A 24,987-nucleotide genomic window follows, 5' to 3' on the forward strand; every position below is an offset into this window, starting at 1 on the left:
GAGGAGGACAGAAACTATCTTTCCTCTGGCTACAGAGTGCTGCTGAGGCTAATGTAGACCTTCATTGCAAAACTATGTGTTTTAATAAACTATTTGGCAATGTGAATATATTTAGTATAGTTTTATTTAAAAAGTCTAACTTTTAAAATGTGTCAGTATTTTTTTATTTGGGGGGAACCATTGAATTAAATATGTATTTAATAAAGTAATATTTTAGGTTCATAGACATCGTTTTAATTTTAGAGTCTGGGTGGAATTTAGTAGTCTGGGTGGAACCTGTCCACTCTTTTCCAACTCAATATGTATATTTTTGTTACATAATTGCTCTCCCATACACAAGAGGCAAAGGTCAACCACGTGGAATAAAAATATTCCACAATTTAACCTAGCATTTTAAGGTGGGGAGAGTGTCATTGGAGGAACAGGTTTGAAAAGGTCGGTTGTGAAAGTACTGTCACTTTAATAAGACACCGGAACTGATTGTGTTGTGTTCGGTGTGTTACGATTTACAACTGTAAAGAGAGAACGTCCAGACTGCGATGATACCCCAGCACATAATTTGTACATTGCGTAGTGGTGTGAGGTGCTGGCAACATCGAAGTGTTTTGGGAACGGTTTTACAGGTAGAGGCCTTGGAATTTCGAAGCGTGCGCTCTCGGTCCACCTCGGCTGGCCCTGTCAGATCCATGGAGGAAATACTGACGAGAGTTGTGGTACCATTACCTACATACGAGACGAGAGAGAAGTCCCCGCCTCCCCCAGAATCGAACAGTGTGGAATTTATGCATTTCTACAGAAGCCTTGAAAAGGAAGAGAAGTCACAATTACTGGCAAAGTTGTCACACGATTTTGGTGTTGACCACAAAGGAGTTTCAGAGCTAGCAGGGAAGCTGCTCGACACTCAACAAAGGGACTTGGCTACAATACTGCAAGTAGAGGACAGGTTACGATACAGTCTGACTCCTCGCTATAAACAATTGCTTAATCACATAAGTAGGGTGGAATCGGGAGTGAAGTTTCTGGTTGACCTACGTGCCGATCTGCTTGAAATAATATCATCTAAAGCAAGTGACAGTCCTCATATTCGGGTAAAGGCATTGTCTACAACTTGGCCCGTTAATGTCAATTCCGTTCGCGTTTTGGAAATATTTGACAGGTACAGCCTGTTCCTAGGGTGCAGTCAGGAATTCTATATAAAAGCACAGGTGTTTCTCTCCTTGGAATCGACTGTCATTCCTGAGCATTTGGGGAATTACTAAGCAAAAGAGAATAACAGAATTGTCTGACTGCACCTGCCAAAATAGCAACTTTCACTATAACCAGACAGGTGTGATTGAAAATGTTAGCTATATTTCCATTGGAAACACTAACATAATACACTTGCTTACAAACAAGCTAATATATGACAGATTGCCAAGAAACAAAATAGACGAAATAGGTTCCAAATATAATGTACCCAATGAATAGGTATATTGAAAATGTGTGTGTCAAAGTTAAATCAGATGCAGGCCTATGTTATGTACGGACTAAATAAAGTGTTGGCATTTTGAAAAGGCCTATTGACGCGTGTATGACGTGGAAGCCCCCCTTGACTTACATTAATATTGGTGTCCCATTTCAACCAGACTGCTAGAACAGTTCAGCTCAGATGACCTTTGCCCTAGTGAAGAAACGTACGTTAGTTTTATTTTTAAAATCTCATGACCATCTGACAATCTAACCTTTTATATTTACTGTTAGCATAGCATATATCCTGGGTGATTATCATTAAACCAGTTTTAAAATGTTTATAGTAAAATGAGTTGTAAAACCTGGCACTGTCAATGCAGTAGGTGAAAATAGCTGTACTGTATACAATGTTTACATTTACATTTAAGTCATTTAGCAGACGCTCTTATCCAGAGCGACTTACAAATTGGTGCATTCACCATGTTCCCCTTACTTTTGGGAAAGAAATGTGGCCTCCATACACTGCAACATTAGAAGAAGTTAAAATTTATCCTGGACCTCTGTCTCAATGTGCATCAGACAATTAAAATCGTGGACTTAGTTGCATGCGATATAACGCTACTTAATAGTCAAGGATGTATCATGCAATATTGGGACTCTACACTTTACAGACCTAGTGGAACAAAAGTAAACCTTGAATTTGGAGGTTTAAAATATACCTCTGGTGGCCAGGTTGATCTATTTTATGAAATGCCTTTGGTTGGTGGATATAAAATCTAATGTTTTTGATAGGCTGATGCAGAATTTGTTAATATTTTTTTTTTTTTTAAAGCTGGTGAGGTTAGCATAGGGCTACTGTGTGCCAGGCTACCTAATGGGACCAGCTGCAATATAAATTATCATAATGTAAGCCTGCCAGAGTAGCCTACCCTCAAAAATAATGGAGAAAATGCATCCCATAACATTTTTACATTGATATAGCTGTTTGATCATTCATCCTACAGTAGCAGCCAATGTGTGGTGTTATAATAATATATGCCATTTAGCAGACGCTTTTATCCAAAGCGACTTACAGTCATGTGTGCATACATTCTACGTATGTGTGGTCCCGGGGATCGAACCCACTACCCTGGCGTTACAAGCGCCATGCTCTACCAACTGAGCTAGGCCTACATTCCATGATAATTTTAAAAAATAAACGTGCAGGGCTTGATATTAACCTGTTTATCCATTTTTCCTTCAGACGAGGAGGTAACTGAAAATGTTGTTGTTTGATGCAAGACACCACTTTATAAAATAAAATGCATTCCCATACCATTTATTACAGAGAATCAGACAAACTATATTGCCCTCTGCCTATTGGCTACTATGCTTATTCAAGTGTGTCTTAAAATGCAACACAGAAAAGACAGAAAAAAATCTCTTTATCGGACTCACTTTTCAAAGATGTCTAGAAATGTATAGGTTTTGTGCTCTTGTAGGATGCAATCACTCCCCTATTGCTGAGTAAAAGTGATCAATAACTAGGCTAATAACTCACTAATTAGCAAAGGATATCAACAAAATGTGCTCACGTGGCTACATCCACTTCTCGCTTTGATCTCAAAACAAGTGCATCTACTCACGACCACTCATGCTGTAAATGCGGTCCAGTTCAAAGTAAATGGCACAGATCCATATATGGCAATGGTCTATTTGCGTATAGGCCTACTGCAGCTATGATTGTTTATGCCTCACTGATCTGTGTAGGGTACAGGCTGAGTAGTGTGTTCTGCCTACAACAAAATATCTTGCATAGTTTGTTTTGTTTGGGTATTTTGAATTGAAAGTGACTAATATTGCATTGATTTGATCACAATTGCCACATTAAATGGAGACATTGATACTGTTAACAGGGAAAACTAGAACAATGGTCACCAAACTTTTCTGAATCAAGATCACTTTTGAGTCGAAATGCGACATGACTTAGTTAACCTATACAACATTAACCTATTATAAACAGTACTATAGCAATGAGGTTTGTGCAGTAAGCTATAGGCCTAATACATTATCACCGCATATTGTCCGTTGTTGTATTACTTGTTAAGCACAGCTGAGTCAGCATACATTTGAAATAATTAGCTTTACATTTTTTCATTTTACTGGGCTGATGTTGCCTGAATCTGATGGTCAGTCTCAGCTGGGGAAGAGTGCAGTAGACTGGGCCCGCCAGGAAGGCAGAGTTTGTACATGAAATGGTTGAAAATGGCAACAATTTGTCTACCCATTTACAGAAATGTTTGGAGATAGACCAGTCGGTGACCACTGCTCTAGAAAGTTGAGTGAAGTTCAATCTCGTGCTTCTCTCTGTGGGCTGATATTTCTGCGCCACACGCGTAGCTTAGAGGGAACATTGGTCACGACTGCAATTACTAAGGTTCTTTAGAAGTGTCACTTTGAATTCCACAGTAGATTTGTTTCCTGCTGTCAGTCTATCGATTTTATTTTCTCACCGTTTTTATTCATCTTCACCTGTGCACAAAATTACCTTGGAGGTGAGAGATGAGGAAAATAACTGGGATTCATAAAATACTTTTACTGTGAATTTAGTGTAGTGGTCCCTCACATTTGACAAGTACGTTAGTTGTGGTTTGTCACAAAAGCAATTTTAGCCTAAGTCTCACGTCATCTAGGCCGACTGGAGCAAAAGGCACGTAGTGAAGTGGGGGCTGTCCTGTTGCACCATGGAAACTTTGGCTGCACAACTGAATAACTTTGGCTTTGGTTCCTGTTTTATATGCATCACAGTTTCCTTCTTGTTCTCTTTGTGCATGCAATCTAGCAACTGTGTAGCTGCTGTGTAGCTGTTATGTAGCTGCTGTGTAGCTACTGTGTAGCTGCTGTGTAGCAACTGCGGCATGCAACACAAATTCCTAATTTTACTGGTATGAAAGACTTAAGTCATTTTCTCTTAAGGATTTGAATCTCAAGCTTTTTTCAAAGGCTCACATTATCATCACAGCCATTAAGCCTAGAGAAGGGGGGTTAAACAATTGTATTTGTTTGATTCCTCTTCTCTCACTCTCTCCTCTACTTCCATGTCACTAAACTTGACGAATGCAAATGAAATACACATTTTTCCCAGAGTTTCTTTTCTTTTGTGTGACTAAGAATTGTGAGCTCCTTCCACCCATAGACAAGGCGCCAGCTGCGGTTTTATTTTCACACAGCATGATATCAAAATGCCTTTTCAGGGTTTTATCAATCTCAGATTTATGTATTTGTGCCTGTTATCAGATTCTAAGTTTGGCTTTTTTGGTGTGAGCGAACAGACACAAACGCGCACGCACATGTCTTTTTTAAATGTGCGGTTTTTCAGTTTTTGGCCCTGTGGGTTATGTGGATGTGGTACCTCTAAAATAGTGTCTTTCCAGAGAGAAATTCATCTAGATAAGTAAATATGTAAATAATGAGTGTTTTGTGAAGAATAGCTAATTCCTTTGGCACCTTTGGAAGAGGTAGACCGAAATAATCATATTGAAGCCTGAAAATGATCAATGTTTTTTGTTGGGTGAACAATTTTAGTGCATATTATGATTGGCAGGTACAGTAATTCATAGTGAACGTAGGCATGTTTGGCTGTCGACTTGCCCAGGGGCTTCTGTAAATTTGATTTATTTACATGTGTGTATGTGTATGTATGTATATATATATATATATACATATATTTAGATATAGATATGTATGTATAAATATGTAAGTCGCTCTGGATAAGAGCGTCTGCTAAATGACTTAAATGTAAATGTAAATATATTTATTATACATTTTTTTTTTAAACCTTTATTAGGCACGTCAGATGGAGTACATTTGAGTTCATGTAGCCAGGTGTAATGGTGTGGATTTGGGTATCCCTCAATGTGTGTACTGTTTGTTTTTTGAGAGAGCCTTTCTCTGCCATAATGAAGTCAGATATTTGGAAGAGGACTATACCCTGCTCATATGGCGATGCGTTTATTGAAGTACAAGGCCTGGGTCTATGTCTCCCCAGCATACCTCACCTCAATTTTGAGGTATTAAAACATGAGTGAGAGCTGTAATTGTTTTGATTGAGTATTTAAAAAGTGTATTGTTGAGAAAATGTAAATACAATACTGTAGGCTCCAGAACAACCTGTTCCATATTCACTACCACTAATGAAAACATCCGTAAAAGCAAGCAAACAACATTTACTGTCAGCCATGCCTTTGATACCAGCCTGTAAGGGAAGCTAGGCTGAATATTATTAATGCTGCCGTCAGTCACTAGATAGCGTGATGAGCCGTTCACTGCATTTTTATAAGGGTTACACTAGAACAGATTGAGGGGAAAAAAAGACCAAAAACACTAGTAAGCACTATGGCAGCTTATTGTGAGTGTCATCCTATTTGGATGACATTAGTCAGGTGCTGGGACTGGTAGTGTGGGGCTCTGAGGTTACGTGTTTAATTATCACTTTAATCAGTAAGCAGATGTTTTTGTTCAGAGTTAAATATAACAAGCTATGTTTTTTAGTGTCAGCCACACAATAGCATCTACAGTATACATCCTGTGTGGTTTTGATTAGTCTCCCTCCTGTCAGACTAACAAGAGTTGCTGGCCAGAGCGCACAGGTACTTTACCTCTGGATTCTGATGTTTTTACCCAATCTCCCCCCTTTACCTGCAGGACCTGAATGGCACTCTGAAGAGTCTGCTGTCTGAGTGGTTCTCTGTGGGTCTGCTGCGTCTGGAGAGGATCACCTGGCAGTCCCCCTGTGAGATACTGCAAAAGATCAGCCAGTAAGAAGCCCCTGTAGTAAACACAGAAACCTCTACAGTATGCACACACAACCCCTAAACTAGAGGTCGACCGATTAATCGGAATGGCCGATTAGTTAGGGCCGATTTCAAGTTTTCATAACAATCGGAAATTGGTATTTTTGGGCGCCGATTTAAATTTACATTTACATTTACATTTAAGTCATTTAGCAGACGCTCTTATCCAGAGCGACTTACAAATTGGTGCATTCACTTATGACATCCAGTGGGAAATAACAATAGTGCATCTTTTTGAGAGGGATTACTTAACCTATCCTAGGTATTTAAATAATTGTTTTAAAAATATATATATTTTGTTTATAAAAATATATATATTTTACACCTTTATTTAATCTTTATTTAACTAGGCAAGTCAGTTAAAAACACATTCTTATTTTCAATGACGGCCTAGGAACGGTGGGTTAACTGCTTCGTTCAGGGGCAGAAAGACAGATTTTCACCTTGTCTGCTCGGGGGATCCAATCTTGCAACCTTACAGTTAACTAGTCCAACGCAATTAACGACCTGCCTCTCTCTCGTTGCACTCCACAAGGAGACTGCCTGTTACGCAAATGCAGTAAGCCAAGGTAAGTTGGTAGCTAGCATTAAACTTATCTTATAAAAAACAATCAATCATAATCACTAGTTAACTACACATGGTTGATGATATTACTAGATATTATCTAGCGTGTCCTGTGTTGCATATAATCTGACTGAGCATACAAGTATCTAAGTATCTGACTGAGCGGTGGTAGGCAGAAGCAGGCGCGTAAACATTCATTCAAACAGAACTTTCGTGTGTTTTGCCAGCAGCTCTTCGTTGTGCATCAAGCATTGCGCTGTTTATGACTTCAAACCCATCAACTCCGGAGATGAGGCTGGTGTGACCAAAGTGAAATGGCTGGCTAGTTAGCACGCGCTAATAGCATTTCAAACTTCACTCGCTCTGAGCCTTGGGGTGGTTGTTTCCCTTGCTTTGCACGCTATTAGCGCTGCTTCGATGTGGTGGCTGTTGTCGTTGTGTTGCTGGTTCGAGCCCAGGGAGGAGCGAGGAGAGGGACGGAAGCTATTACTGTTACACTGGCAATACTAAAGTGCCTATAAGAACATCCAAAGGTTAATGAAATACATATGGTATAGAGGGAAATAGTTCTATAATAACTACAACCTAAAACTTCTTACCTGGGAATATTGAAGATTCATGTTAAACGGAACCACCAGCTTTCATATGTTCTCATGTTCTGAGCAAGTAACTGAAGCGTTAGCTTTCTTACATAGCACATATTGCACTTTTACGTTCTTCTCCAACACTTTGTTTTTGCATTATTTAAATTGAACATGTTTCATTATCTACTTGAGGCTAAATTGATTTTATTGATGTATTATATTAAGTTAAAATAAGTGTTAACTCAGTATTGTTGTAATTGTCATTATTGCAAATAAAACCTTCATTTTTTATTTTTAAATCGGCCGATTAATCGGTATAGACTTTTGGGTCCTCCAATAATCGGTATCTGCGTTGAAAAATCATAATCGGTCAACCTCTACCCTAAACCCATATCTAACCATCGCTATGATCTGCCAGGTACGAAGCTGTGCACCCTGTGAGAAACTGGACAGATATAAAGCGTAGAGTTGGGCCGTACCGTCGCTGCTATGCCTTCACCCACGCTGCCATGCCAGGGGAGCCACTGGTTGTCCTGCATGTGGCACTCACAGAGGACATCTCTGATAACATACAGGTCAGAGGTTTATATGGAATATGAAAGAATGCATAAATTGATAAAGTTTGTTTGGCTGTCATGTGGATTCATATTACTTTTCCTCTTTTCAGGTCATGAACCACATTTTGATAATTGACTGTGTGTCTGACTCCAACAATGTTGTTTCTCTTGTCGAATAGAGTATTGTGAGAGAATTTGCTACACTGGACTCGGAGGAGGATGTGAGCAAAGTCAATACAGCAGTGTTCTACTCCATCTCCTCCACCCAGGCTGGCCTGCAGGGGGTGGAGCTAGGGAACGTCCTCATCAAGAGAGTTGTGCGGGAGCTACAGGTGGGTGGAGAATGACATCACCACTGTCTAAATGAGCAGGCAGACAGAAAGACTGGGACTGCCCTTCTCCTGTGACAAGCTGAACACTGTGGAACGTTTCTTAGGAAAACCAGCTGCTCCGCTGCATTGTAATTCATTGATTTATTAGCCAGCTCCAGGGACCTTTACTCTCTGTTTGTCACTTGCTTCAATGTCACCTGATAATTTCCATTCACTCTTCCAGAGAAGTTCCAGAGAACCACTCACGTCACCAAGCATTTCTGTCCACGGCCAGTAAACAGATGGCAGTCAATCACAGCAATAGTTCAACATAAGCTGGATGTAATTTCAGTGTGAAAGGAGTGGTTATTATGATAGCTTGTCTAGGTTATAACATGCTTTGGCTAATTTTTTGATTGCTCTTAGTCGTTTGATTTTCTCAATTAAGCCAAATACTCTCTCACAATCTTGCAGTTCTACCTGCATCTGAGATATGTTTTTCAGGGTAAAGAGTGGATATCAGCATAATTGAATAACCATCTCCACACATCAATCAAGACCGAGAGCGAAATAATGACATTTCAGATGGTTTTGATGTGAGGGTAGTTGATAGTCTGATAGAGTATAGGCTTGTATGCTTAGAGTAAGTGGTCTGTGCAGTTGTGTGTCTTGTTGATTTGTACAGTAGCCCAATATACATTCAGCAGCATTGACACGGTAAAGGAGTCAATATTATGTTGGCCGTTCTATTTACCAGATTGGCGCACGTTCAACAAATCTAATCTAACAAAGTGGATATTCATCAAATCCGTCATGATTCATGTATTGTAACAGGCCCACAATGTGGTTACTTAAGTCCGATTTGGATATATTTGGGTTTATAAGAAGTGACTGCTAAATGCTAACTCCTCTTCATATAAGATGGTTAGCATAGCTAGCATCCATAAATTGTTGGTGGTAGTCAAGTCGTTTTTAACTGTAATGCAGTTGATTGGTGATGATGACATGAACGTGTTGGGGTTGGCATCCATACAAGTCTTGTACTCAGATTTTTACCTCAACAGTGTGAAAGACAATGTAGGCTAAATTTAGGCTGATTTTGCCGGGGGCCAATGAGGAGACGCGGGATCTTTCCCCCACGGCCCTTTCCCCCATGCGTTTCCATGGCAATTCCATTGTTTTGGTCGAGTTCGATTGACCTCTTTACCGCAACTATTCGTCCTGGCCTAAGTGTTCTAGCCTTTCCATTGTTCTGTAAGCACTCCTAACATTGGTTAAAATTATTGAGGGATGTACATTGTTCTGTAGGGCTTGAACATCTAATTTGTAGTCCCGTCCCGGATGGATGAGAGGAAGGAAAATAAAAGGTCTTTCTGTGATTTAGGAAGAAGGGAGGAGGATCCCGTTGTCTTTCAGCGTTACACCACACCTTTACTGTCTCCCTCATTCTGGCTGTCTTCAGGTCTCTGTGGATTGCACGCCTGCTCTAAGCCCACTGACCAAGGTTTTACAGTAAATTAAACTGATGAAATGATTGGAAAGTGACCGCTTGACATGGTTTTCCTCAGATCCACTAACTCGTGTGATTGAAGTACAGGGGAATGAATGAGAAAGAGGCTGAGAGGGAGAGCGAGTGGGAGAAGGAAAGGCACACTCCAACATCTGCTTCCAGGAGTTGTCTGACACACGTTGCCTCCTGCTGCCTCCTGTGAATCAACACTCCACACAGCTCTGTACCTTAACAGCCTTGACAAGCAAGAGTCAACAGAACAGAGAGGGAGAGAAAGGCCAGGGATTAGAAGAGAGAGGGCAAGGAAGAGAGCTTGTAAGGAAGGGCAAGATAGAAGAGAGTGTGGAACGTAGGCGGCAGGCAGGCAGCATGTGGTGATGGCAGAGAGGGAATAGGGACCAGAGTCAAGAGCTTGGATGGAAGGTATTAAAAGTGAGAGAGAGGGAGGGCAGGGTACACACTGCAGAAAGTGAGCCTAAATATCTTAGTGATCATTTTTCTTCTTACCAAGCTAAATTATCTAATGTCACTGACAAATAATTTAGCTTATTTTAACCAAATAGTTTAATACAATTAATGTATCTTAATAATTAATAATAATCTTAATAATCTCGCGTCTTGTGACGGCCGGCCGCCCAACAACCTGCCCGCTCGACCCTATCCCCTCCTCTCTTCTCCAGACCATTTCCGGAGACCTTCTCCCTTACCTCACCTCGCTCATCAACTTATCCCTGACCGCTGGCTACGTCCCTTCCGTCTTCAAGAGAGCGAGAGTTTCACCCCTTCTGAAAAAACCTACACTCGATCCCTCCGATGTCAACAACTACAGACCAGTATCCCTTCTTTCTTTTCTCTCCAAAACTCTTGAACGTGCCGTCCTTGGTCAGCTCTCCCGCTATCTCTCTCAGAATGACCTTCTTGATCCAAATCAGTCAGGTTTCAAGACTAGTCATTCAACTGAGACTGCTCTTCTCTGTATCACGGAGGCGCTCCGCACCGCTAAAGCTAACTCTCTCTCCTCTGCTCTCATCCTTCTAGACCTATCGGCTGCCTTTGATACTGTGAACCATCAGATCCTCCTCTCCACCCTCTCCGAGTTGGGCATCTCCGGCGCGGCCCACGCTTGGATTGCGTCCTACCTGACAGGTCGCTCCTACCAGGTGGCGTGGCGAGAATCTGTCTCCTCACCACGCGCTCTCACCACTGGTGTCCCCCAGGGCTCTGTTCTAGGCCCTCTCCTATTCTCGCTATACACCAAGTCACTTGGCTCTGTCATAACCTCACATGGTCTCTCCTATCATTGCTATGCAGACGACACACAATTAATCTTCTCCTTTCCCCCTTCTGATGACCAGGTGGCGAATCGCATCTCTGCATGTCTGGCAGACATATCAGTGTGGATGACGGATCACCACCTCAAGCTGAACTTCGGCAAGACGGAGCTGCTCTTCCTCCCGGGGAAGGACTGCCCGTTCCATAATCTCGCCATCACGGTTGACAACTCCATTGTGTCCTCCTCCCAGAGCGCTAAGAACCTTGGCGTGATCCTGGACAATACCCTGTTGTTCTCAACTAACATCAAGGCGGTGGCCCGTTCCTGTAGGTTCATGCTCTACAACATCCGCAGAGTACGACCCTGCCTCACACAGGAAGCGGCGCAGGTCCTAATCCAGGCACTTGTCATCTCCCGTCTGGATTACTGCAACTCGCTGTTGGCTGGGCTCCCTGCCTGTGCCATTAAACCCCTACAACTCATCCAGAACGCCGCAGCCTGTCTAGTGTTCAACCTTCCCAAGTTCTCTCACGTCACCCCGCTCCTCCGCTCTCTCCACTGGCTTCCAGTTGAAGCTCGCATCCGCTACAAGACCATGGTGCTTGCCTACGGAGCTGTGAGGGGAACGGCACCTCATTACCTCCAGGCTCTGATCAGGCCCTACACCCAAATAAGGGCACTGCGTTCATCCACCTCTGGCCTGCTCGCCTCCCTACCACTGAGGAAGAACAGTTCCCGCTCAGCCCAGTCAAAACTGTTCGCTGCTCTGGCTCCCCAATGGTGGAACAAACTCCCTCACGACGCCAGGACAGCGGAGTCAATCACCACCTTCCGGAGACACCTGAAACCCCACCTCTTTAAGGAATACCTAGGATAGGATAAAGTAATCCTTCTCCCCCCCCCCCCCCCCCCTTAAAATATTTAGATGCACTATTGTAAAGTGGCTGTTCCACTGGATGTCATAAGGTGAATGCACCAATTTGTAAGTCGCTCTGGATAAGAGTGTCTGCTAAATGACTTAAATGTAAATGTAATAAGATGTATTTCTAATCTCTCTATAATACCACATTGGTATTGTTTATTAACTGGTGTAGACAGTTGTTTCATACTAAGGAGGTTTACCTCAGACTAACTCTCCTATCTTTCTGTCTTTGCAGAGTGAGTTTCCCCACATGTCCCAGTTCTCCAGCCTGTCTCCCATCCCGGGCTTCTCCTCCTGGCTACAGGGCCTGCTCAGCCAGCACCGGAAGGAGGGCCGCGTGGAGCTGCTAACTGACTGCGAGTGGGGGAAGGTGGCAGATGTCACAAACACAACCCCTGATACCAACGCCCTGGATGCCCTGCGTAAGCTGATCAGCACCGGTGACTGGACCCGTTCTGAACACCTGGTCCACATCCTGGAGCCTGCCCTGATGCGCCTCTGTGCCTGGTACCTCTATGGAGAGAAGAGGCGCGGCTACGCCCTAAACCCTGTGGCCAATTTCCACCTGCAGAACGGCGCCACCATGTGGAGACTGAACTGGCATGCAGACACCAGCCCGCGTGGAGTAGCCAACTCCTGTGGCATCATGGTGAACTACAGATACTTCCTGCAGGAGACCACGTCCAACAGCGCTGCCTACATGCACAATAAAGTCATCACAGCCACAGAGCAGGTGCTGGCCTTGGTCTCACAGTTTCAGAAGAACAGCAAACTCTGAGCTCCATGGACACATATGTACACCCACACTTGGTATTAAAGATGTCTCTAGGTCCAGGACTTGCTGGCTTCATGGTGGCTCTGATCTAATTTGCCAAAACAAAACGCTTTGAAAAGCGTCAGGACAATTTGTGGCATGATATCAGTTGTTCTATTCTTTTTGCAATCTAGCCCATGTAGTGCATGGGTTTTACTCTCCCTTCCTTCCCGAGGTGGGTATGTAGTGTTATCATCGCCGATAGAGACTCCCAGTGTTTTATGGTGTGAGAGACTGCAGCTAATGAAGCGAGAGACATTTATCTGGTCGTGCCATGTTTCTGCTTGACAATGTGATGCTGTAGCACAGCAAATAGGCTGCAGAGCTATTGGAATAAATGATGTCTTTGATTCTTTCATTTGGCTGATCTGTGTGGGCGTGTGTGCATGTGCAAAGCTGTTCGGGTGAAAAATACATTACACTGACACCCACATTGTATAGAATTATGTAGAACAAAACAGTACCATATTATCATCTCATTATCTCTTGGCCCCGATTGTCACCCGACAATCTCTACAAATCAGTTATTTACTGAAGCTCAATCAAGCTATTATTTAATGAGCTGTGCTCTCAAGAGATTTTAACATTTTGAATTTATCTGTATGTAAAATGTGTAATTTTCTGCAAAAGTCATTCACACCAAAATGTGTAGGGTCTCTGTAGTTGAGACCATAGTCCCTGCTATGTTTGCCACCTGCCAACACTCAAGCCTCCCTAGAGACCAATCTCTGATGTACTGCTACATCAAAATACTGAAACTAAGTGGGATTCCTATCTGCCCCACTCCATTGTTTTGCGAAATAATATATCACAGCAAGTTGACTGTGAAATTACATTTTATCTCTCGACGGAGCCTAACTTTTTTTCAGAGCCTGTCCCTGAAACTAATGAAGTGAGAAATAAAGTTTAAATAAATGGATAGATTTATGGAATTCACTTTAAAGCAGGGGAGGGAATCAGTGAGCATAAAAGGACAGTGTTTAAAGGATGCCCTTGAGAAAGCATTCCTCTTGTGAAACAGACAGGAAGAGTGAACACTTGTGAGGAATGCAAAGTCCAAGGAGGTCACACCGTTCCACCACCATGTACAGGGGTTTCCATGGAAATGGTAACATTAAAATAAAATGTCATTTGTCACATGCGCTGAATACAACAGGTGTAGACCTTACTGTGAAATGCTTACTTACAAGCTCTTAACCAACAGTGTAGTTCAAGAAGTAGAACATATTTACTTCATCAAAATAAAGTAAAAAGTAACAGTAGAATGACAACAATATGAGGCTATGGGGCTCCTGAGTGGCTCTCAGTGCTAGAGGTGTCACTACATACTCTGGTTTGATTCCAGGCTGTATCACAACCTGTCAGACAAGAGAAAAGAACTATAGAACATGTACATAATTATTTAATTGATTTGATGTGTGAATGAATATGTCAATGGTGTAAATGTATAATTAGTGTGAGGGATGCGAGAGAGCGTGGTCATGTTATTGCCATCCATTATAGGCTGATACATTTAATTTGAGGACAGTACTGCATGATAGGGGATAATCTTAGAAGCACTTGAGAATCCCATAGAAAAGCTGATTTATTCTAGGTACCTCTCAAAGGATTACTAGATCTGTCAGTCACAGCATTACATTAGTATTGAAGTCCTGTAGACCCATCTCACTCTCTATTCAGAATCCATCTCATGTGGCACTTGATGCTGCCACACGCACGCACACACACCCACACACACAGCTTTCTTCAACAGTACTCAAAGGGTGATTACTGACTATGACAGCTATGGTAAACCTGTATGGAATGGAAACATACAGCTTGTGTTTTTGTCAATATTAGGGTGTAAGGCTTTCGTTTTGCTACTTTGTAATTTTCCAAAGAAAATGCAAACTGAGTTGTACAAGGTGAATGTGTTGGCACGAAGATGCAGATGTGTTGTGAAATATGAGGCAATGCTGGCCACACTGACGACCTGGAGATATGTCACATCATTCTAATCAACACGACTCCAGCTGCCTGCCAAATCCACATTATCATTTAAGGGGCCATTTGTTAATAATCAATTACAGCCAGAATGGATTAGTTGCCACTTTACACCCTTTTTAATGACTTCGATCTGCCACTACACTTAGGCAAGGCACATACACTACAAGGTTATTTTCCCATATCACAGCACATACATCAACCCTCATGTTCCTGCTCTTGATATGAATATCGTGTGTCTAACATGACATATAGTGAATATGAGAATGAGCTGACCATAGTCATACTGCCTGGTCCAGTCTAATGTCGAGTGGACAGCCTGTCTAATCCAAAGCACCTGTAAGTAATGTCATCTTTCTAAACCTGATGCATGTTGAGGACCTGATGAATATGGATATCAAAAGTTAATATTCCTTTTACATCTAAGTAAATAGCATAGCATAAAAACATAAAGTAAATTCTAAGGTTACAGGTATCATTCTCCTAAATCTATGATCATGACATTATCTTCTATTAATTATATGCTAACAGACCAGACAATTTCAATTATGTTCTCTTTACAAATTAATCAGAGCCAAAATATTCCTTGCATATAATAGGAGTTTAATCCATATTTTGACTCCAAGCCTTTCCCACTAGGCAAAGATGTCAATTCAACATATATTCCACGTTGGTTCAACATAATTTCATTGAATTGACGTGGACTAGGTGAAAAATCTGTCAATGTGTCCTTGAGCAAGGCACTTAACCTTCATTTCTCATGTAAGTCGCTCTGGATAAGAGCGTCTGCAAACGAAACTGTAAATGTGAAACAACGTTGATTCAACCAGTGCGTGCCCAGTGGGGTGTGTGTGTGTGTACAGTCTAATTACTGACTACCATTGAAATGGACTGCAAAGGGGTGCCAGTACTGAGTGCGTAATGTTTTTTTTGTTGCATTTTCACAATGCAGTAGCGAGGTGCATTTAGAATAGGCCAAATAGGCCAAATAAGCCAAATAGTCAATTAACACAACCCTCCTGATTACAATATGTTGATGATGTTGCCATCTTTCGCTCTTTCCTCAATGGAAAGGAAACAAGATATTGAAATGAGCATAGTGATTTGTAAAAAGGAAATACTGTAGACGTTAAATAAATTGTGGTTTTTCAGAAAGATAATGTTTAATTAAAATGCTAAGTATTAGCTTTTTATTCTCCCCCTAACTGCACATTGAAGTTGGTGTTTTCATTTGGTTAGGTTCTATGTGCCCGCCGTTCTGTCTCTAATCACAAACCGAAATCCACAGGGTCTCCTGAGGGTTAGGCCATGCTACGGAAGTAATTAAGTCAAAGAATTCAACAAGGGAAAAAAGCCTCGTTGTTTGCCTTTCTCTTCCTCTTTTTATTCAAAAGGAAAATAGTAAAAGAGATACTGTGTGGAAATTGTAAGCTTTGAAAATAGTCAGCCCAACAATTAGCATAATTATTGGGAGATTTTGGACATGATCAAACTGCTGTCTTGAAGTTCTGTTAATCCTGTTAATGTAAAATAGAAATGTGCAGCTATGAGCATAAACACGGACTTTACGAATGAAAGCTACTGTATGGAATGTTTGCACTGGGTTCTGCACCATGTTTCATGTTGTAAGTACAGTAATGCAGGAAATGGTGGTCAGAATGCATGAGTACAACTTGAACTAACATTGAGCTGAATTCATTGATGCTGCTGCCTGCCTGTGGCTACATTAGTCCTCACTGTAATCGGGGGTTAATTTAGGTTATTTCCCTAACTGAGCTTCAACGTGAACTCAGAAATCATCAATAGTTTCAAAGGTGAAAGGGTAAGAGCTAGGGTTTGACTGTGCGTCTCTGTGGTCTACTAGCCCAGAGCAGTGGGAGAGGGTGGGAGTAAGTGGCGGCAGGCCACCTGGGGTATTTTGGATCTAAACAAGCCTGGATTGTTCCCATCTCCAACAGCTGCTTCACAAGTGTGGGCCAGGTGTCAACACTCACTCTAATCTGCATAAGGGAATGTAGGAAAGTGCTTTGTTAATTTATTCATTCCAGAGGCGGATTAAGGTGACTGTGCACCAGCAATTAGGGCCAGTTGAAAAGAGCTGCCGTCTTCCAGATTGAATATGCTTTGGTAACTTTAAGACTCAATCAATGCGCCTACCTAGCCTACAGTCGATCCTACATGAACTTCCAACCCAACCTAACCCCAATGCATGTCATTATGTTCCACATCACATGAAATCTATACATACTGTATCAGATGCATGCAGCCTTATGAATGTGCCTGTATGTATGAGGTGAGACATTTACTGCTTAACAAAATATTTTCTAACCACAAGACTTTTCTCAGTGCCTCAAACCATTCCTCCACAAGAGTGACATGTAAACACTGACAAGGTCAAAGATCAATATTCCATCTCTCAATGTTGAATAATAAAAAAGCAATGTTTACAGCCTTGATCTCACCTTAGGCATTGAACTCTATTTCTTGTGGACAAACCCATCCCAAAACCCCGTCATTCACTGACTCTGTAAGCGTGTCTTTCTGGCAGCATGTGAATGTGTAACTAGCTTCTAAGTGTGTAATTCAGTGTGATTGTCTGCGTCAGTGATTTTGCAATTGTGTTGGTGTAGGAACATGACTGACTGCAGGGCACGGTTGATGTTTACATGCAGTAATTATGGATCTCAGGACAGATTGATCTGAAATATCCAGTACAATCGCGATAAGACCTAAACAATGTCAGCAAGAAGCGCATCCGTCACTGCATTTGACTGTCAGCTATAAATAGGACATGTTGCGCCAGCCCACCAGGGGATAAAGGGATACATTAAAAGGTACATGCCTGCCTGCCCAGAGCTCACTAATATCCAGGCAGTTTGAATTACTGGCAAATAATGCCATGGATGACTCAAATCAAGGAAAGAAAGAGGAATAAATAAAAGCAAAGAAGGGATTATGGGAGTGAAAGAGCGCTAGCTATCATTAAATTCATATTCAGGGTGGCATTACAGCAGTGGTAAGGGGATTCATTACTCAGCGTATCAGTCCTGGCCAGGATTTTGGAAGTAGAGGGACATAGGGAGTAGATGGGGGAGTGAGGGGTACGGGAAGGTTGCAGGGAGTGGGGAAGTTTGTTTTGACAGAGGAGTGGAGTTTAGATGACTGCAACATGTAGCTGGGTGTCAGAGATCTTTCTTAATTACAGCCATTCAGAGCAGGGGGCCCTGTTTGTTTCTCTGCCTAATGACTTAGATGGGGATTAAGCTCTCTGCTCACTGCTAATGAGCTAGCATTCCCTGGGTACGTATGTCAGACAGACCTCCGACAAGCACCATGGTCCACGTTCTGAGAGACATACGTCTCCATCGCTGCCTCAGCTCCTCATTACTGTCGGGTAGAATGACTTCCGCAGGAGGTGTACTATCTCCAGGAGACGTAACAGCAGCAGAACATTATGCGGAAGCTGAAAGGATGAGATAGAACCCATAGCATCACACATTCTGTCATATCCCAGCTGAACCACAACATTCTGAGAACCATAATGTTTCTTGGTGAGATCGTGGTTGTGCTATGGTTATTTTGCATACAATCTTCCCGCAACATTCTGGGAATGGTGCCTCTTAAATGCTTGGTTTTGGAACATTCTCAGCACATTTAAGAAACTTGACAAATGAACTATTTTCTTGGCATTTCATTACTTAACAGAACGTATCCTTAAAAGTTCAAACATGATTACATTTAATTACATTTTTGGTCATCTTCTAGGAATGTTCTGCAACTGGTTTGACATTGGAAATGTTCTCAAATAGTTCAGGAAATGATAAGAAACAACATTCTTTTGTGGGAATTTCAATACTGAAGCAAAAGATTCCAACAGGTTTCCTTATGTTTTTTTCTCAGAACATTAAGAAAACCTTCCATAAAGAATATTCTAAGAATGTTCTAAGAATGCTTTTTAAAAACATATACATTCTGTTCTCAGCGTCAACAAAACCTCTTCTTCGGTATAATGGCGTTCGCAACAATTATATTTGCATTCCTTCACTTACTGCACAGGTGGATAATAAAGATCCCCAAAAATTGAGAAAAGAAATGCAGGGTAAAAAAAGAATCCACCACAATATCTTCTTCAGAACTGTGGCCTCTTGCCCCTTCAAATGCTTTTCACCACCTCCACCTAGGAGATCTGCTGTACAGCCCTGATCCTTGACACCTCAGCCTCTTTCACCCTGACAGGGCACTCAGGGAATTCAATAATATGATCCCCACCATAGTTGTAACATGTTACATTCACAGTCTCTTAAATAACATATTCCTTCCGTCTGCAAATACTTAACCAAACTTTTTACACTTCTTAATTTGCATCGGGTTTTGCACGAACGCTCTTATGGCATATATTATAGGCTGGTAGATACACTTCATCAACCATCAATTATACAAATAAACTTTTCTTCTTTTTCCCATTCTCCATACAGGTCAAGCGATGTTCAATTAACTACTCATTGTCACGTATACTCTCTAGGTCATCAGGCTGCTGATTATCCCGCACACCTGTCACCAGTCTCACGCACCTGCGCCTCATGACCCTCACCTGGACTCCATCACCTTCTTGATTATCTTCCCTATATCTGTCACACCCCTTGGTTCTTTCCTCAGGTGTTATTGACTCTGTTTTCATGGTGGTGCATTGTTTTATTTATTAAAACGCACTCCCTGAACTTGCCTATCCCAGTCTATTGTTCCCACATGCTTCAAGAGGGCCACCATTCTTCCTGTTCCCAAGAAAGCTAAGGTAACTGAGCTAACCGACTACCGCCCCGTAGCACTCACTTCCGTCATCATGAAGTGCTTTGAGAGACTAGTCAAGGACCATATCACCTCCACCCTACCTGACACCCTAGACCCACTCCAATTTGCTTACCGCCCAAATAGGTCCACAGACGATGCAATCTCAACCACACTGCACACTGCCACTAGCCACTTTAAACAATGCTACCTAATATAATGTTTACACACCCTACATTATTAATCTCATATGTATATGTATATACTGTACTCTATATCATCTACTGCATCTTTATGTAATACATGTATCACTAGCCACTTTAACTATGCCACTTTGTTTACATACTCATCTCATATGTATATACTGCACTCAATACTATCTACTGTATCTTGCCCATGCCGCTCTGTACCATCACTCATTCATATCTTTATGTACATATTCTTTATCCCCTTACACTTGTCTATAAGGTAGTAGTTTTGGAATTGTTAGCTAGATTACTTGTTGGTTATTACTGCATTGTCGGAACTAGAAGCACAAGCATTTCGCTACACTCGCATTAACATCTGCTAACCATGTGTATGTGACAACTAAAATTTGATTTTGATTTGATTTGCTTCCCGACTCTCAGCGCACTCATGACACTCCTGAACTTTTTAGCCTAAGATATTGACTATCAGTGTCCAACGCGATGCCAGATATTACTTTTTACCTGTGCCCTGCTCTGAAAATCAAAGCTGTCCATGAGTTGATAATTTCAAGTGCCACAATGCATGCTCCTTTTGCTCTTTGGATACTAACGATATCAACACCATACCACTCCTGGTTACTTTGACTGCATTCACTTCCCTACGCCTTCACCATCCTCGTGACTTCAAAAGGGTTTCCCAAATCAACATCCTTATTTAAAAAAACATACTCCAATTAGAAAATATTCATCAGACTTATTTTCCACAAAAATGTTTGCCCTTTTTGTTCCATTCTTAAGACTTCAGTAGCTCCATCCTGGTGGTGCAGTGGACTAATTCCATGGACACAGAACATGTTGAATTCTCACTAATACCTTACCACACAAAATACATGTGTTAATGCCTAAACAAATGAATTTCCATGTCTTCAAAACAGATAACCTAACAAACAGTCTCAATGAAACATTCAGTGACAGTTTTTAGGAAGTTATTCAAAAACCTCCAAATAACCTATTTCTGTTCTCAGAATGACAAATCTTCCATTAAACCATAGTTAAATATTATTAGTACCTGCCTTCAACCTAAAAAACATTCCCAGAACATGCAACATTTTCACCTCCGCTCTCAGAACATTTAAATAACTTTGTTTTATCGGTCAGGAAACATATGGATTCATTCCCAGAACAAATGAGAAACCAAAAATGTACATTCCCACCACTTCCAAGGAACCAAATGTGCTAGCTGGGATGAAAGTGATTTGATAGATACGTGTCTTCCGGAAACTGAACACTATGTGATCTAAACACTTAACTTTCACCCCGAAGTTTTAAAGTCACTGCTCTGCCAGCTTCTCCTGGGAGAGCTATAACTTCAAAACTGTTTTGCTCCTCCTCTTCAATTATGTTTAGTTTGGTAGACTTCAATGGTGGTCACTCTAAGCCATGGTTCAAAGGGAATTTAAGGCACACACATTTAACATTCTGTTATCCTGTCAAATTCAAGGGATAATGTACAGCAAGAGCCAGCCTGGGGAAAAAAATACAGGTAAATGAATGAACAAGCTAATTGACAAATGAACAGTCAAATAAATGAAGTCTACCAGGCTCATGCGAGTCCATAATAAATGCTGTGTCATGACCAGAGTGGGAAAAGGATTGTTAGATTCCAATCCAATGCTTTCAGATTTACGTACATCAAGGGCCTTGGGGTAGGGGCTGCTGGGCTGGAATTCGATTTGGAATTATACATCAACTGATTGAGCTACCTATCCACTAGACTGAGAGACCTGGCCGGACCCAGCTACTGTAAACACCCCGTGATGTACTTCTACCGGTGAGTTCTGGTACATGCATCTCTATGTGGGAACTCCACTCTCTGTGCTATAATTGGTTGCTGTGATTGCTGCTCTCTGCTACACAAAAGGCTGATCTCTGCAATTACACCATGCAGTGTCAAAGAGCATAGCTCTCCATGTCAGCGCTGAATTTCATCAGCCTCCAGTGAAAGGTGCCGGCCTGTAAAGCCTTGTTCACTTTGGCCGTTTGAAGTGACTCAAATCCAATTTTTTCATATATCTCATTCAAATCTGTTATTTTTCCTGCAGTCCGAACAGCCAAAAAGCACATGGAATAAGATACTTTTCTTCATAAAGTGTATGTCGATTCGGCTATTTCAGCCACACCCGTTGTTGACAGGTGTATAAAATTGAGCACACAGCCATGCATTCTCCAAAGACAAACATTGGCTGTAGAATGGCCTTACTGAAGAGCTCAGTGACTTTCAACATGGCCCCATCATAGCATGCCCCCTTTCCAACAAGTCAGTTTGTCAAATTTCTGCCCTGCTAGAGTTGCCCCGGTCAACTGTAAGTGCTGCTTTTGTGAAATGGAAACATCTAGGAACAACAATGTCTCAGTCGCAAAGTGGTAGGCCACACAAGCTCACAGAACGGGACTGCCAAGTGCTGAAGCACGTAAGCCGTAAAGCACGTAGGCCGTATGTCCTTGGTTGCAACACTCACTACCGATTTCCAAACTGCCTCTGGAAGCAACGTCAGCACGATAACTGTTAGTCGGGATCTTCATTAAATGGGTTTCCATGGCCGAGCAGCCACACACAAGCCTAAGATCGAGCCAAGTGTCAGCTGGAGTGGTGTAAAGTTCGCCACCATTGGACTCTGGAGCAGTGGAAATGCATTCTCTGGAGTGATGAATCACACTTCACCGTCTGGCAGTTCGACGTACGAATCTGGGTTTGGTGAATGCCAGAAAAATGCTACCTGACCCAATGTATAGTGCCAAATGTAAAGTTTGGTGGAGGAGCAGTAATGGTCTGAGTCTGTTTTTCATGGTTCCAGCTAGTTCCAGTTCCTTAGTTCCAGTGAAGAGAAATCTTAGTAATAAAGCATACAATGACATTCTTGACGATGCTGTGCTTCCAACTCTTTGGCCATAGTTTTTTTCACCTTTATTTAACCAGGTAGGCAAGTTGAGAACAAGTTCTCATTTACAATTGTGACCCTGCCATGATAAAGCAAAGCAGTTCGACACATACAACGACACAGAGTTACACATGGAGTAAAACAAACATACAGTCAATAATACAGTATAAATAAGTCTATATACGATGTGAGCAAATGAGGTGAGATAACGGAGGTAAAGACAAAAAAAGGCCATGGTGGCAAAGTAAATACAAAATAGCAAGTAAAACACTGGAATGGTAGATTTGCAGTGGAAGAATGTTCAAAGTAGAAATAAATATAATGGGGTGCAAAGGAGCAAAATAAATAAATAAATGAATTAAATACAGTAGGGAAAGAGGGTTGTTGTTTGGGCTAAATTATAGGTGGGCTATGTACAGGTGCAGTAGTCTGTGAGCTGCTCTGACAGTTGGTGCTTAAAGCTAGTGAGAGAGATAAGTGTTTCCAGTTTCAGAGATTTTTGAGTTCGTTCCAGTCATTGGCAGCAGAGAACTGGAAGGAGAGTCTGCCAAAGAAATAATTGGTTTGGGGGGTGACTAGAGAGATATACAGTGCCTTGCGAAAGTATTCGCCCCCCTTGAACTTTGCGACCTTTTGCCACATTTCAGGCTTCAAACATAAATATATAAAACTGTATTTTTTGTGAAGAATCAACAACAAGTGGGACACAATCATGAAGTGCAACGACATTTATTGGATATTTCAAACTTTGTTAACAAATCAAAAACTGAAAAATTGGGCTTGCAAAATTATTCAGCCCCCTTAAGTTAATACTTTGTAGCGCCACCTTTTGCTGCGATTACAGCTGTAAGTCGCTTGGGGTATGTCTCTATCAGTTTTGCACATCGAGAGACTGAAAATTTTTCCCATTCCTCCTTGCAAAACAGCTTGAGTTCAGTGAGGTTGGATGGAGAGCATTTGTGAACAGCAGTTTTCAGGTCTTTCCACAGATTCTCTATTGGATTCAGGTCTGGACTTTGACTTGGCCATTCTAACACCTGGATATGTTTATTTTTGAACCATTCCATTGTAGATTTTGCTTTATGTTTTGGATCATTGTCTTATTGGAAGACAAATCTCCGTCCCGGTCTCAGGTCTTTTGCAGACTCCATCAGGTTTTCTTCCAGAATGGTCCTGTATTTGGCTCCATCCATCTTCCCATCAATTTGAACCATCTTCCCTGTCCCTGCTGAAGAAAAGCAGGCCCAAACCATGATGCTGCCACCACCATGTTTGACAGTGGTGATGGTGTGTTCAGGGTGTTGCTTTTACGCCAAACATAATGTTTTGCATTGTTGCCAAAAAGTTCAATTTTGGTTTCATCTGACCAGAGCACCTTCTTCCACATGTTTGGTGTGTCTCCCAGGTGGCTTGTGGCAAACTTTAAACTACACTTTTTATGGATATCTTTAAGAAATGGCCTTCTTGCCACTCTTCCATAAAGGCCAGATTTGTGCAATATACGACCGATTGTTGTCCTATGGACAGAGTCTCCCACCTCAGCTGTAGATCTCTGCAGTTCATCCAGAGTGATCATGGGCCTCTTGGCTGCATCTCTGATCAGTCTTCTCCTTTTATGAGCTGAAAGTTTAGAAAGACGTCCAGTTCTTGGTAGATTTGCAGTGGTCTAATACTCCTTCCATTTCAATATTATCGCTTGCACAGTGCTCCTTGGAATGTTTAAAGCTTGGGAAATCTTTTTGTATCCAAATTCGGCTTTAAACTTCACAACAGTATCTCGGACCTGCCTGGTGTGTTCCTTGTTCTTCATGATGCTCTCTGCGCTTTTAACGGAACTCTGAGACTATCACAGTGTAGGTGCATTTATACGGAGACTTGATTACACACAGGTGGATTGTATTTATCATCATTAGTCATTTAGGTCAACATTGGATCATTCAGAGATCCTCACTGAACTTCTGGAGAGAGTTTGCTGCACTGAAAGTGAAGGGGCTGAATAATTTTGCACGCCCAATTTTTCAGTTTTTGATTTGTTAAAAAAGTTTGAAATATCCAATAAATGTCGTTCCACTTCATGATTATGTCCCACTTGTTGTTGATTCTTCACAAAAATATACAGTTTTATATCTTTATGTTTGAAGCCTGAAATGTCGCAAAGTTCAAGGGGGCCGAATACTTTCGCAAGCACTGTACCTGCTGGAATGTGTGCTACAGGTGGGAGATGCTATGGTGACCAGCGAACTGAGATAAGGTGGAGCTTTACCTAGCATAGACT

General features: G+C 41.7%; 1 protein-coding gene across 1 annotated transcript; it reads left to right on the top strand.

Annotated features, from left to right (window-relative positions):
* Positions 1–456: 456 nt before the first annotated feature.
* Positions 457–13,175, top strand: LOC124000202 (malonyl-CoA decarboxylase, mitochondrial-like). Its single transcript, XM_046306406.1, has 5 exons — positions 457–1,088; positions 6,133–6,245; positions 7,849–8,005; positions 8,167–8,319; positions 12,239–13,175. The coding sequence occupies exons 1-5, from the start codon at positions 540–542 to the stop codon at positions 12,779–12,781; spliced, it is 1,515 nt and encodes a 504-aa protein (XP_046162362.1). The 5' UTR covers positions 457–539; the 3' UTR covers positions 12,782–13,175.
* Positions 13,176–24,987: the final 11,812 nt, after the last annotated feature.

Source organism: Oncorhynchus gorbuscha, linkage group LG02 (genome assembly GCF_021184085.1).
Source record: "Oncorhynchus gorbuscha isolate QuinsamMale2020 ecotype Even-year linkage group LG02, OgorEven_v1.0, whole genome shotgun sequence".
NCBI classification, from domain to species: domain Eukaryota; kingdom Metazoa; phylum Chordata; class Actinopteri; order Salmoniformes; family Salmonidae; genus Oncorhynchus; species Oncorhynchus gorbuscha.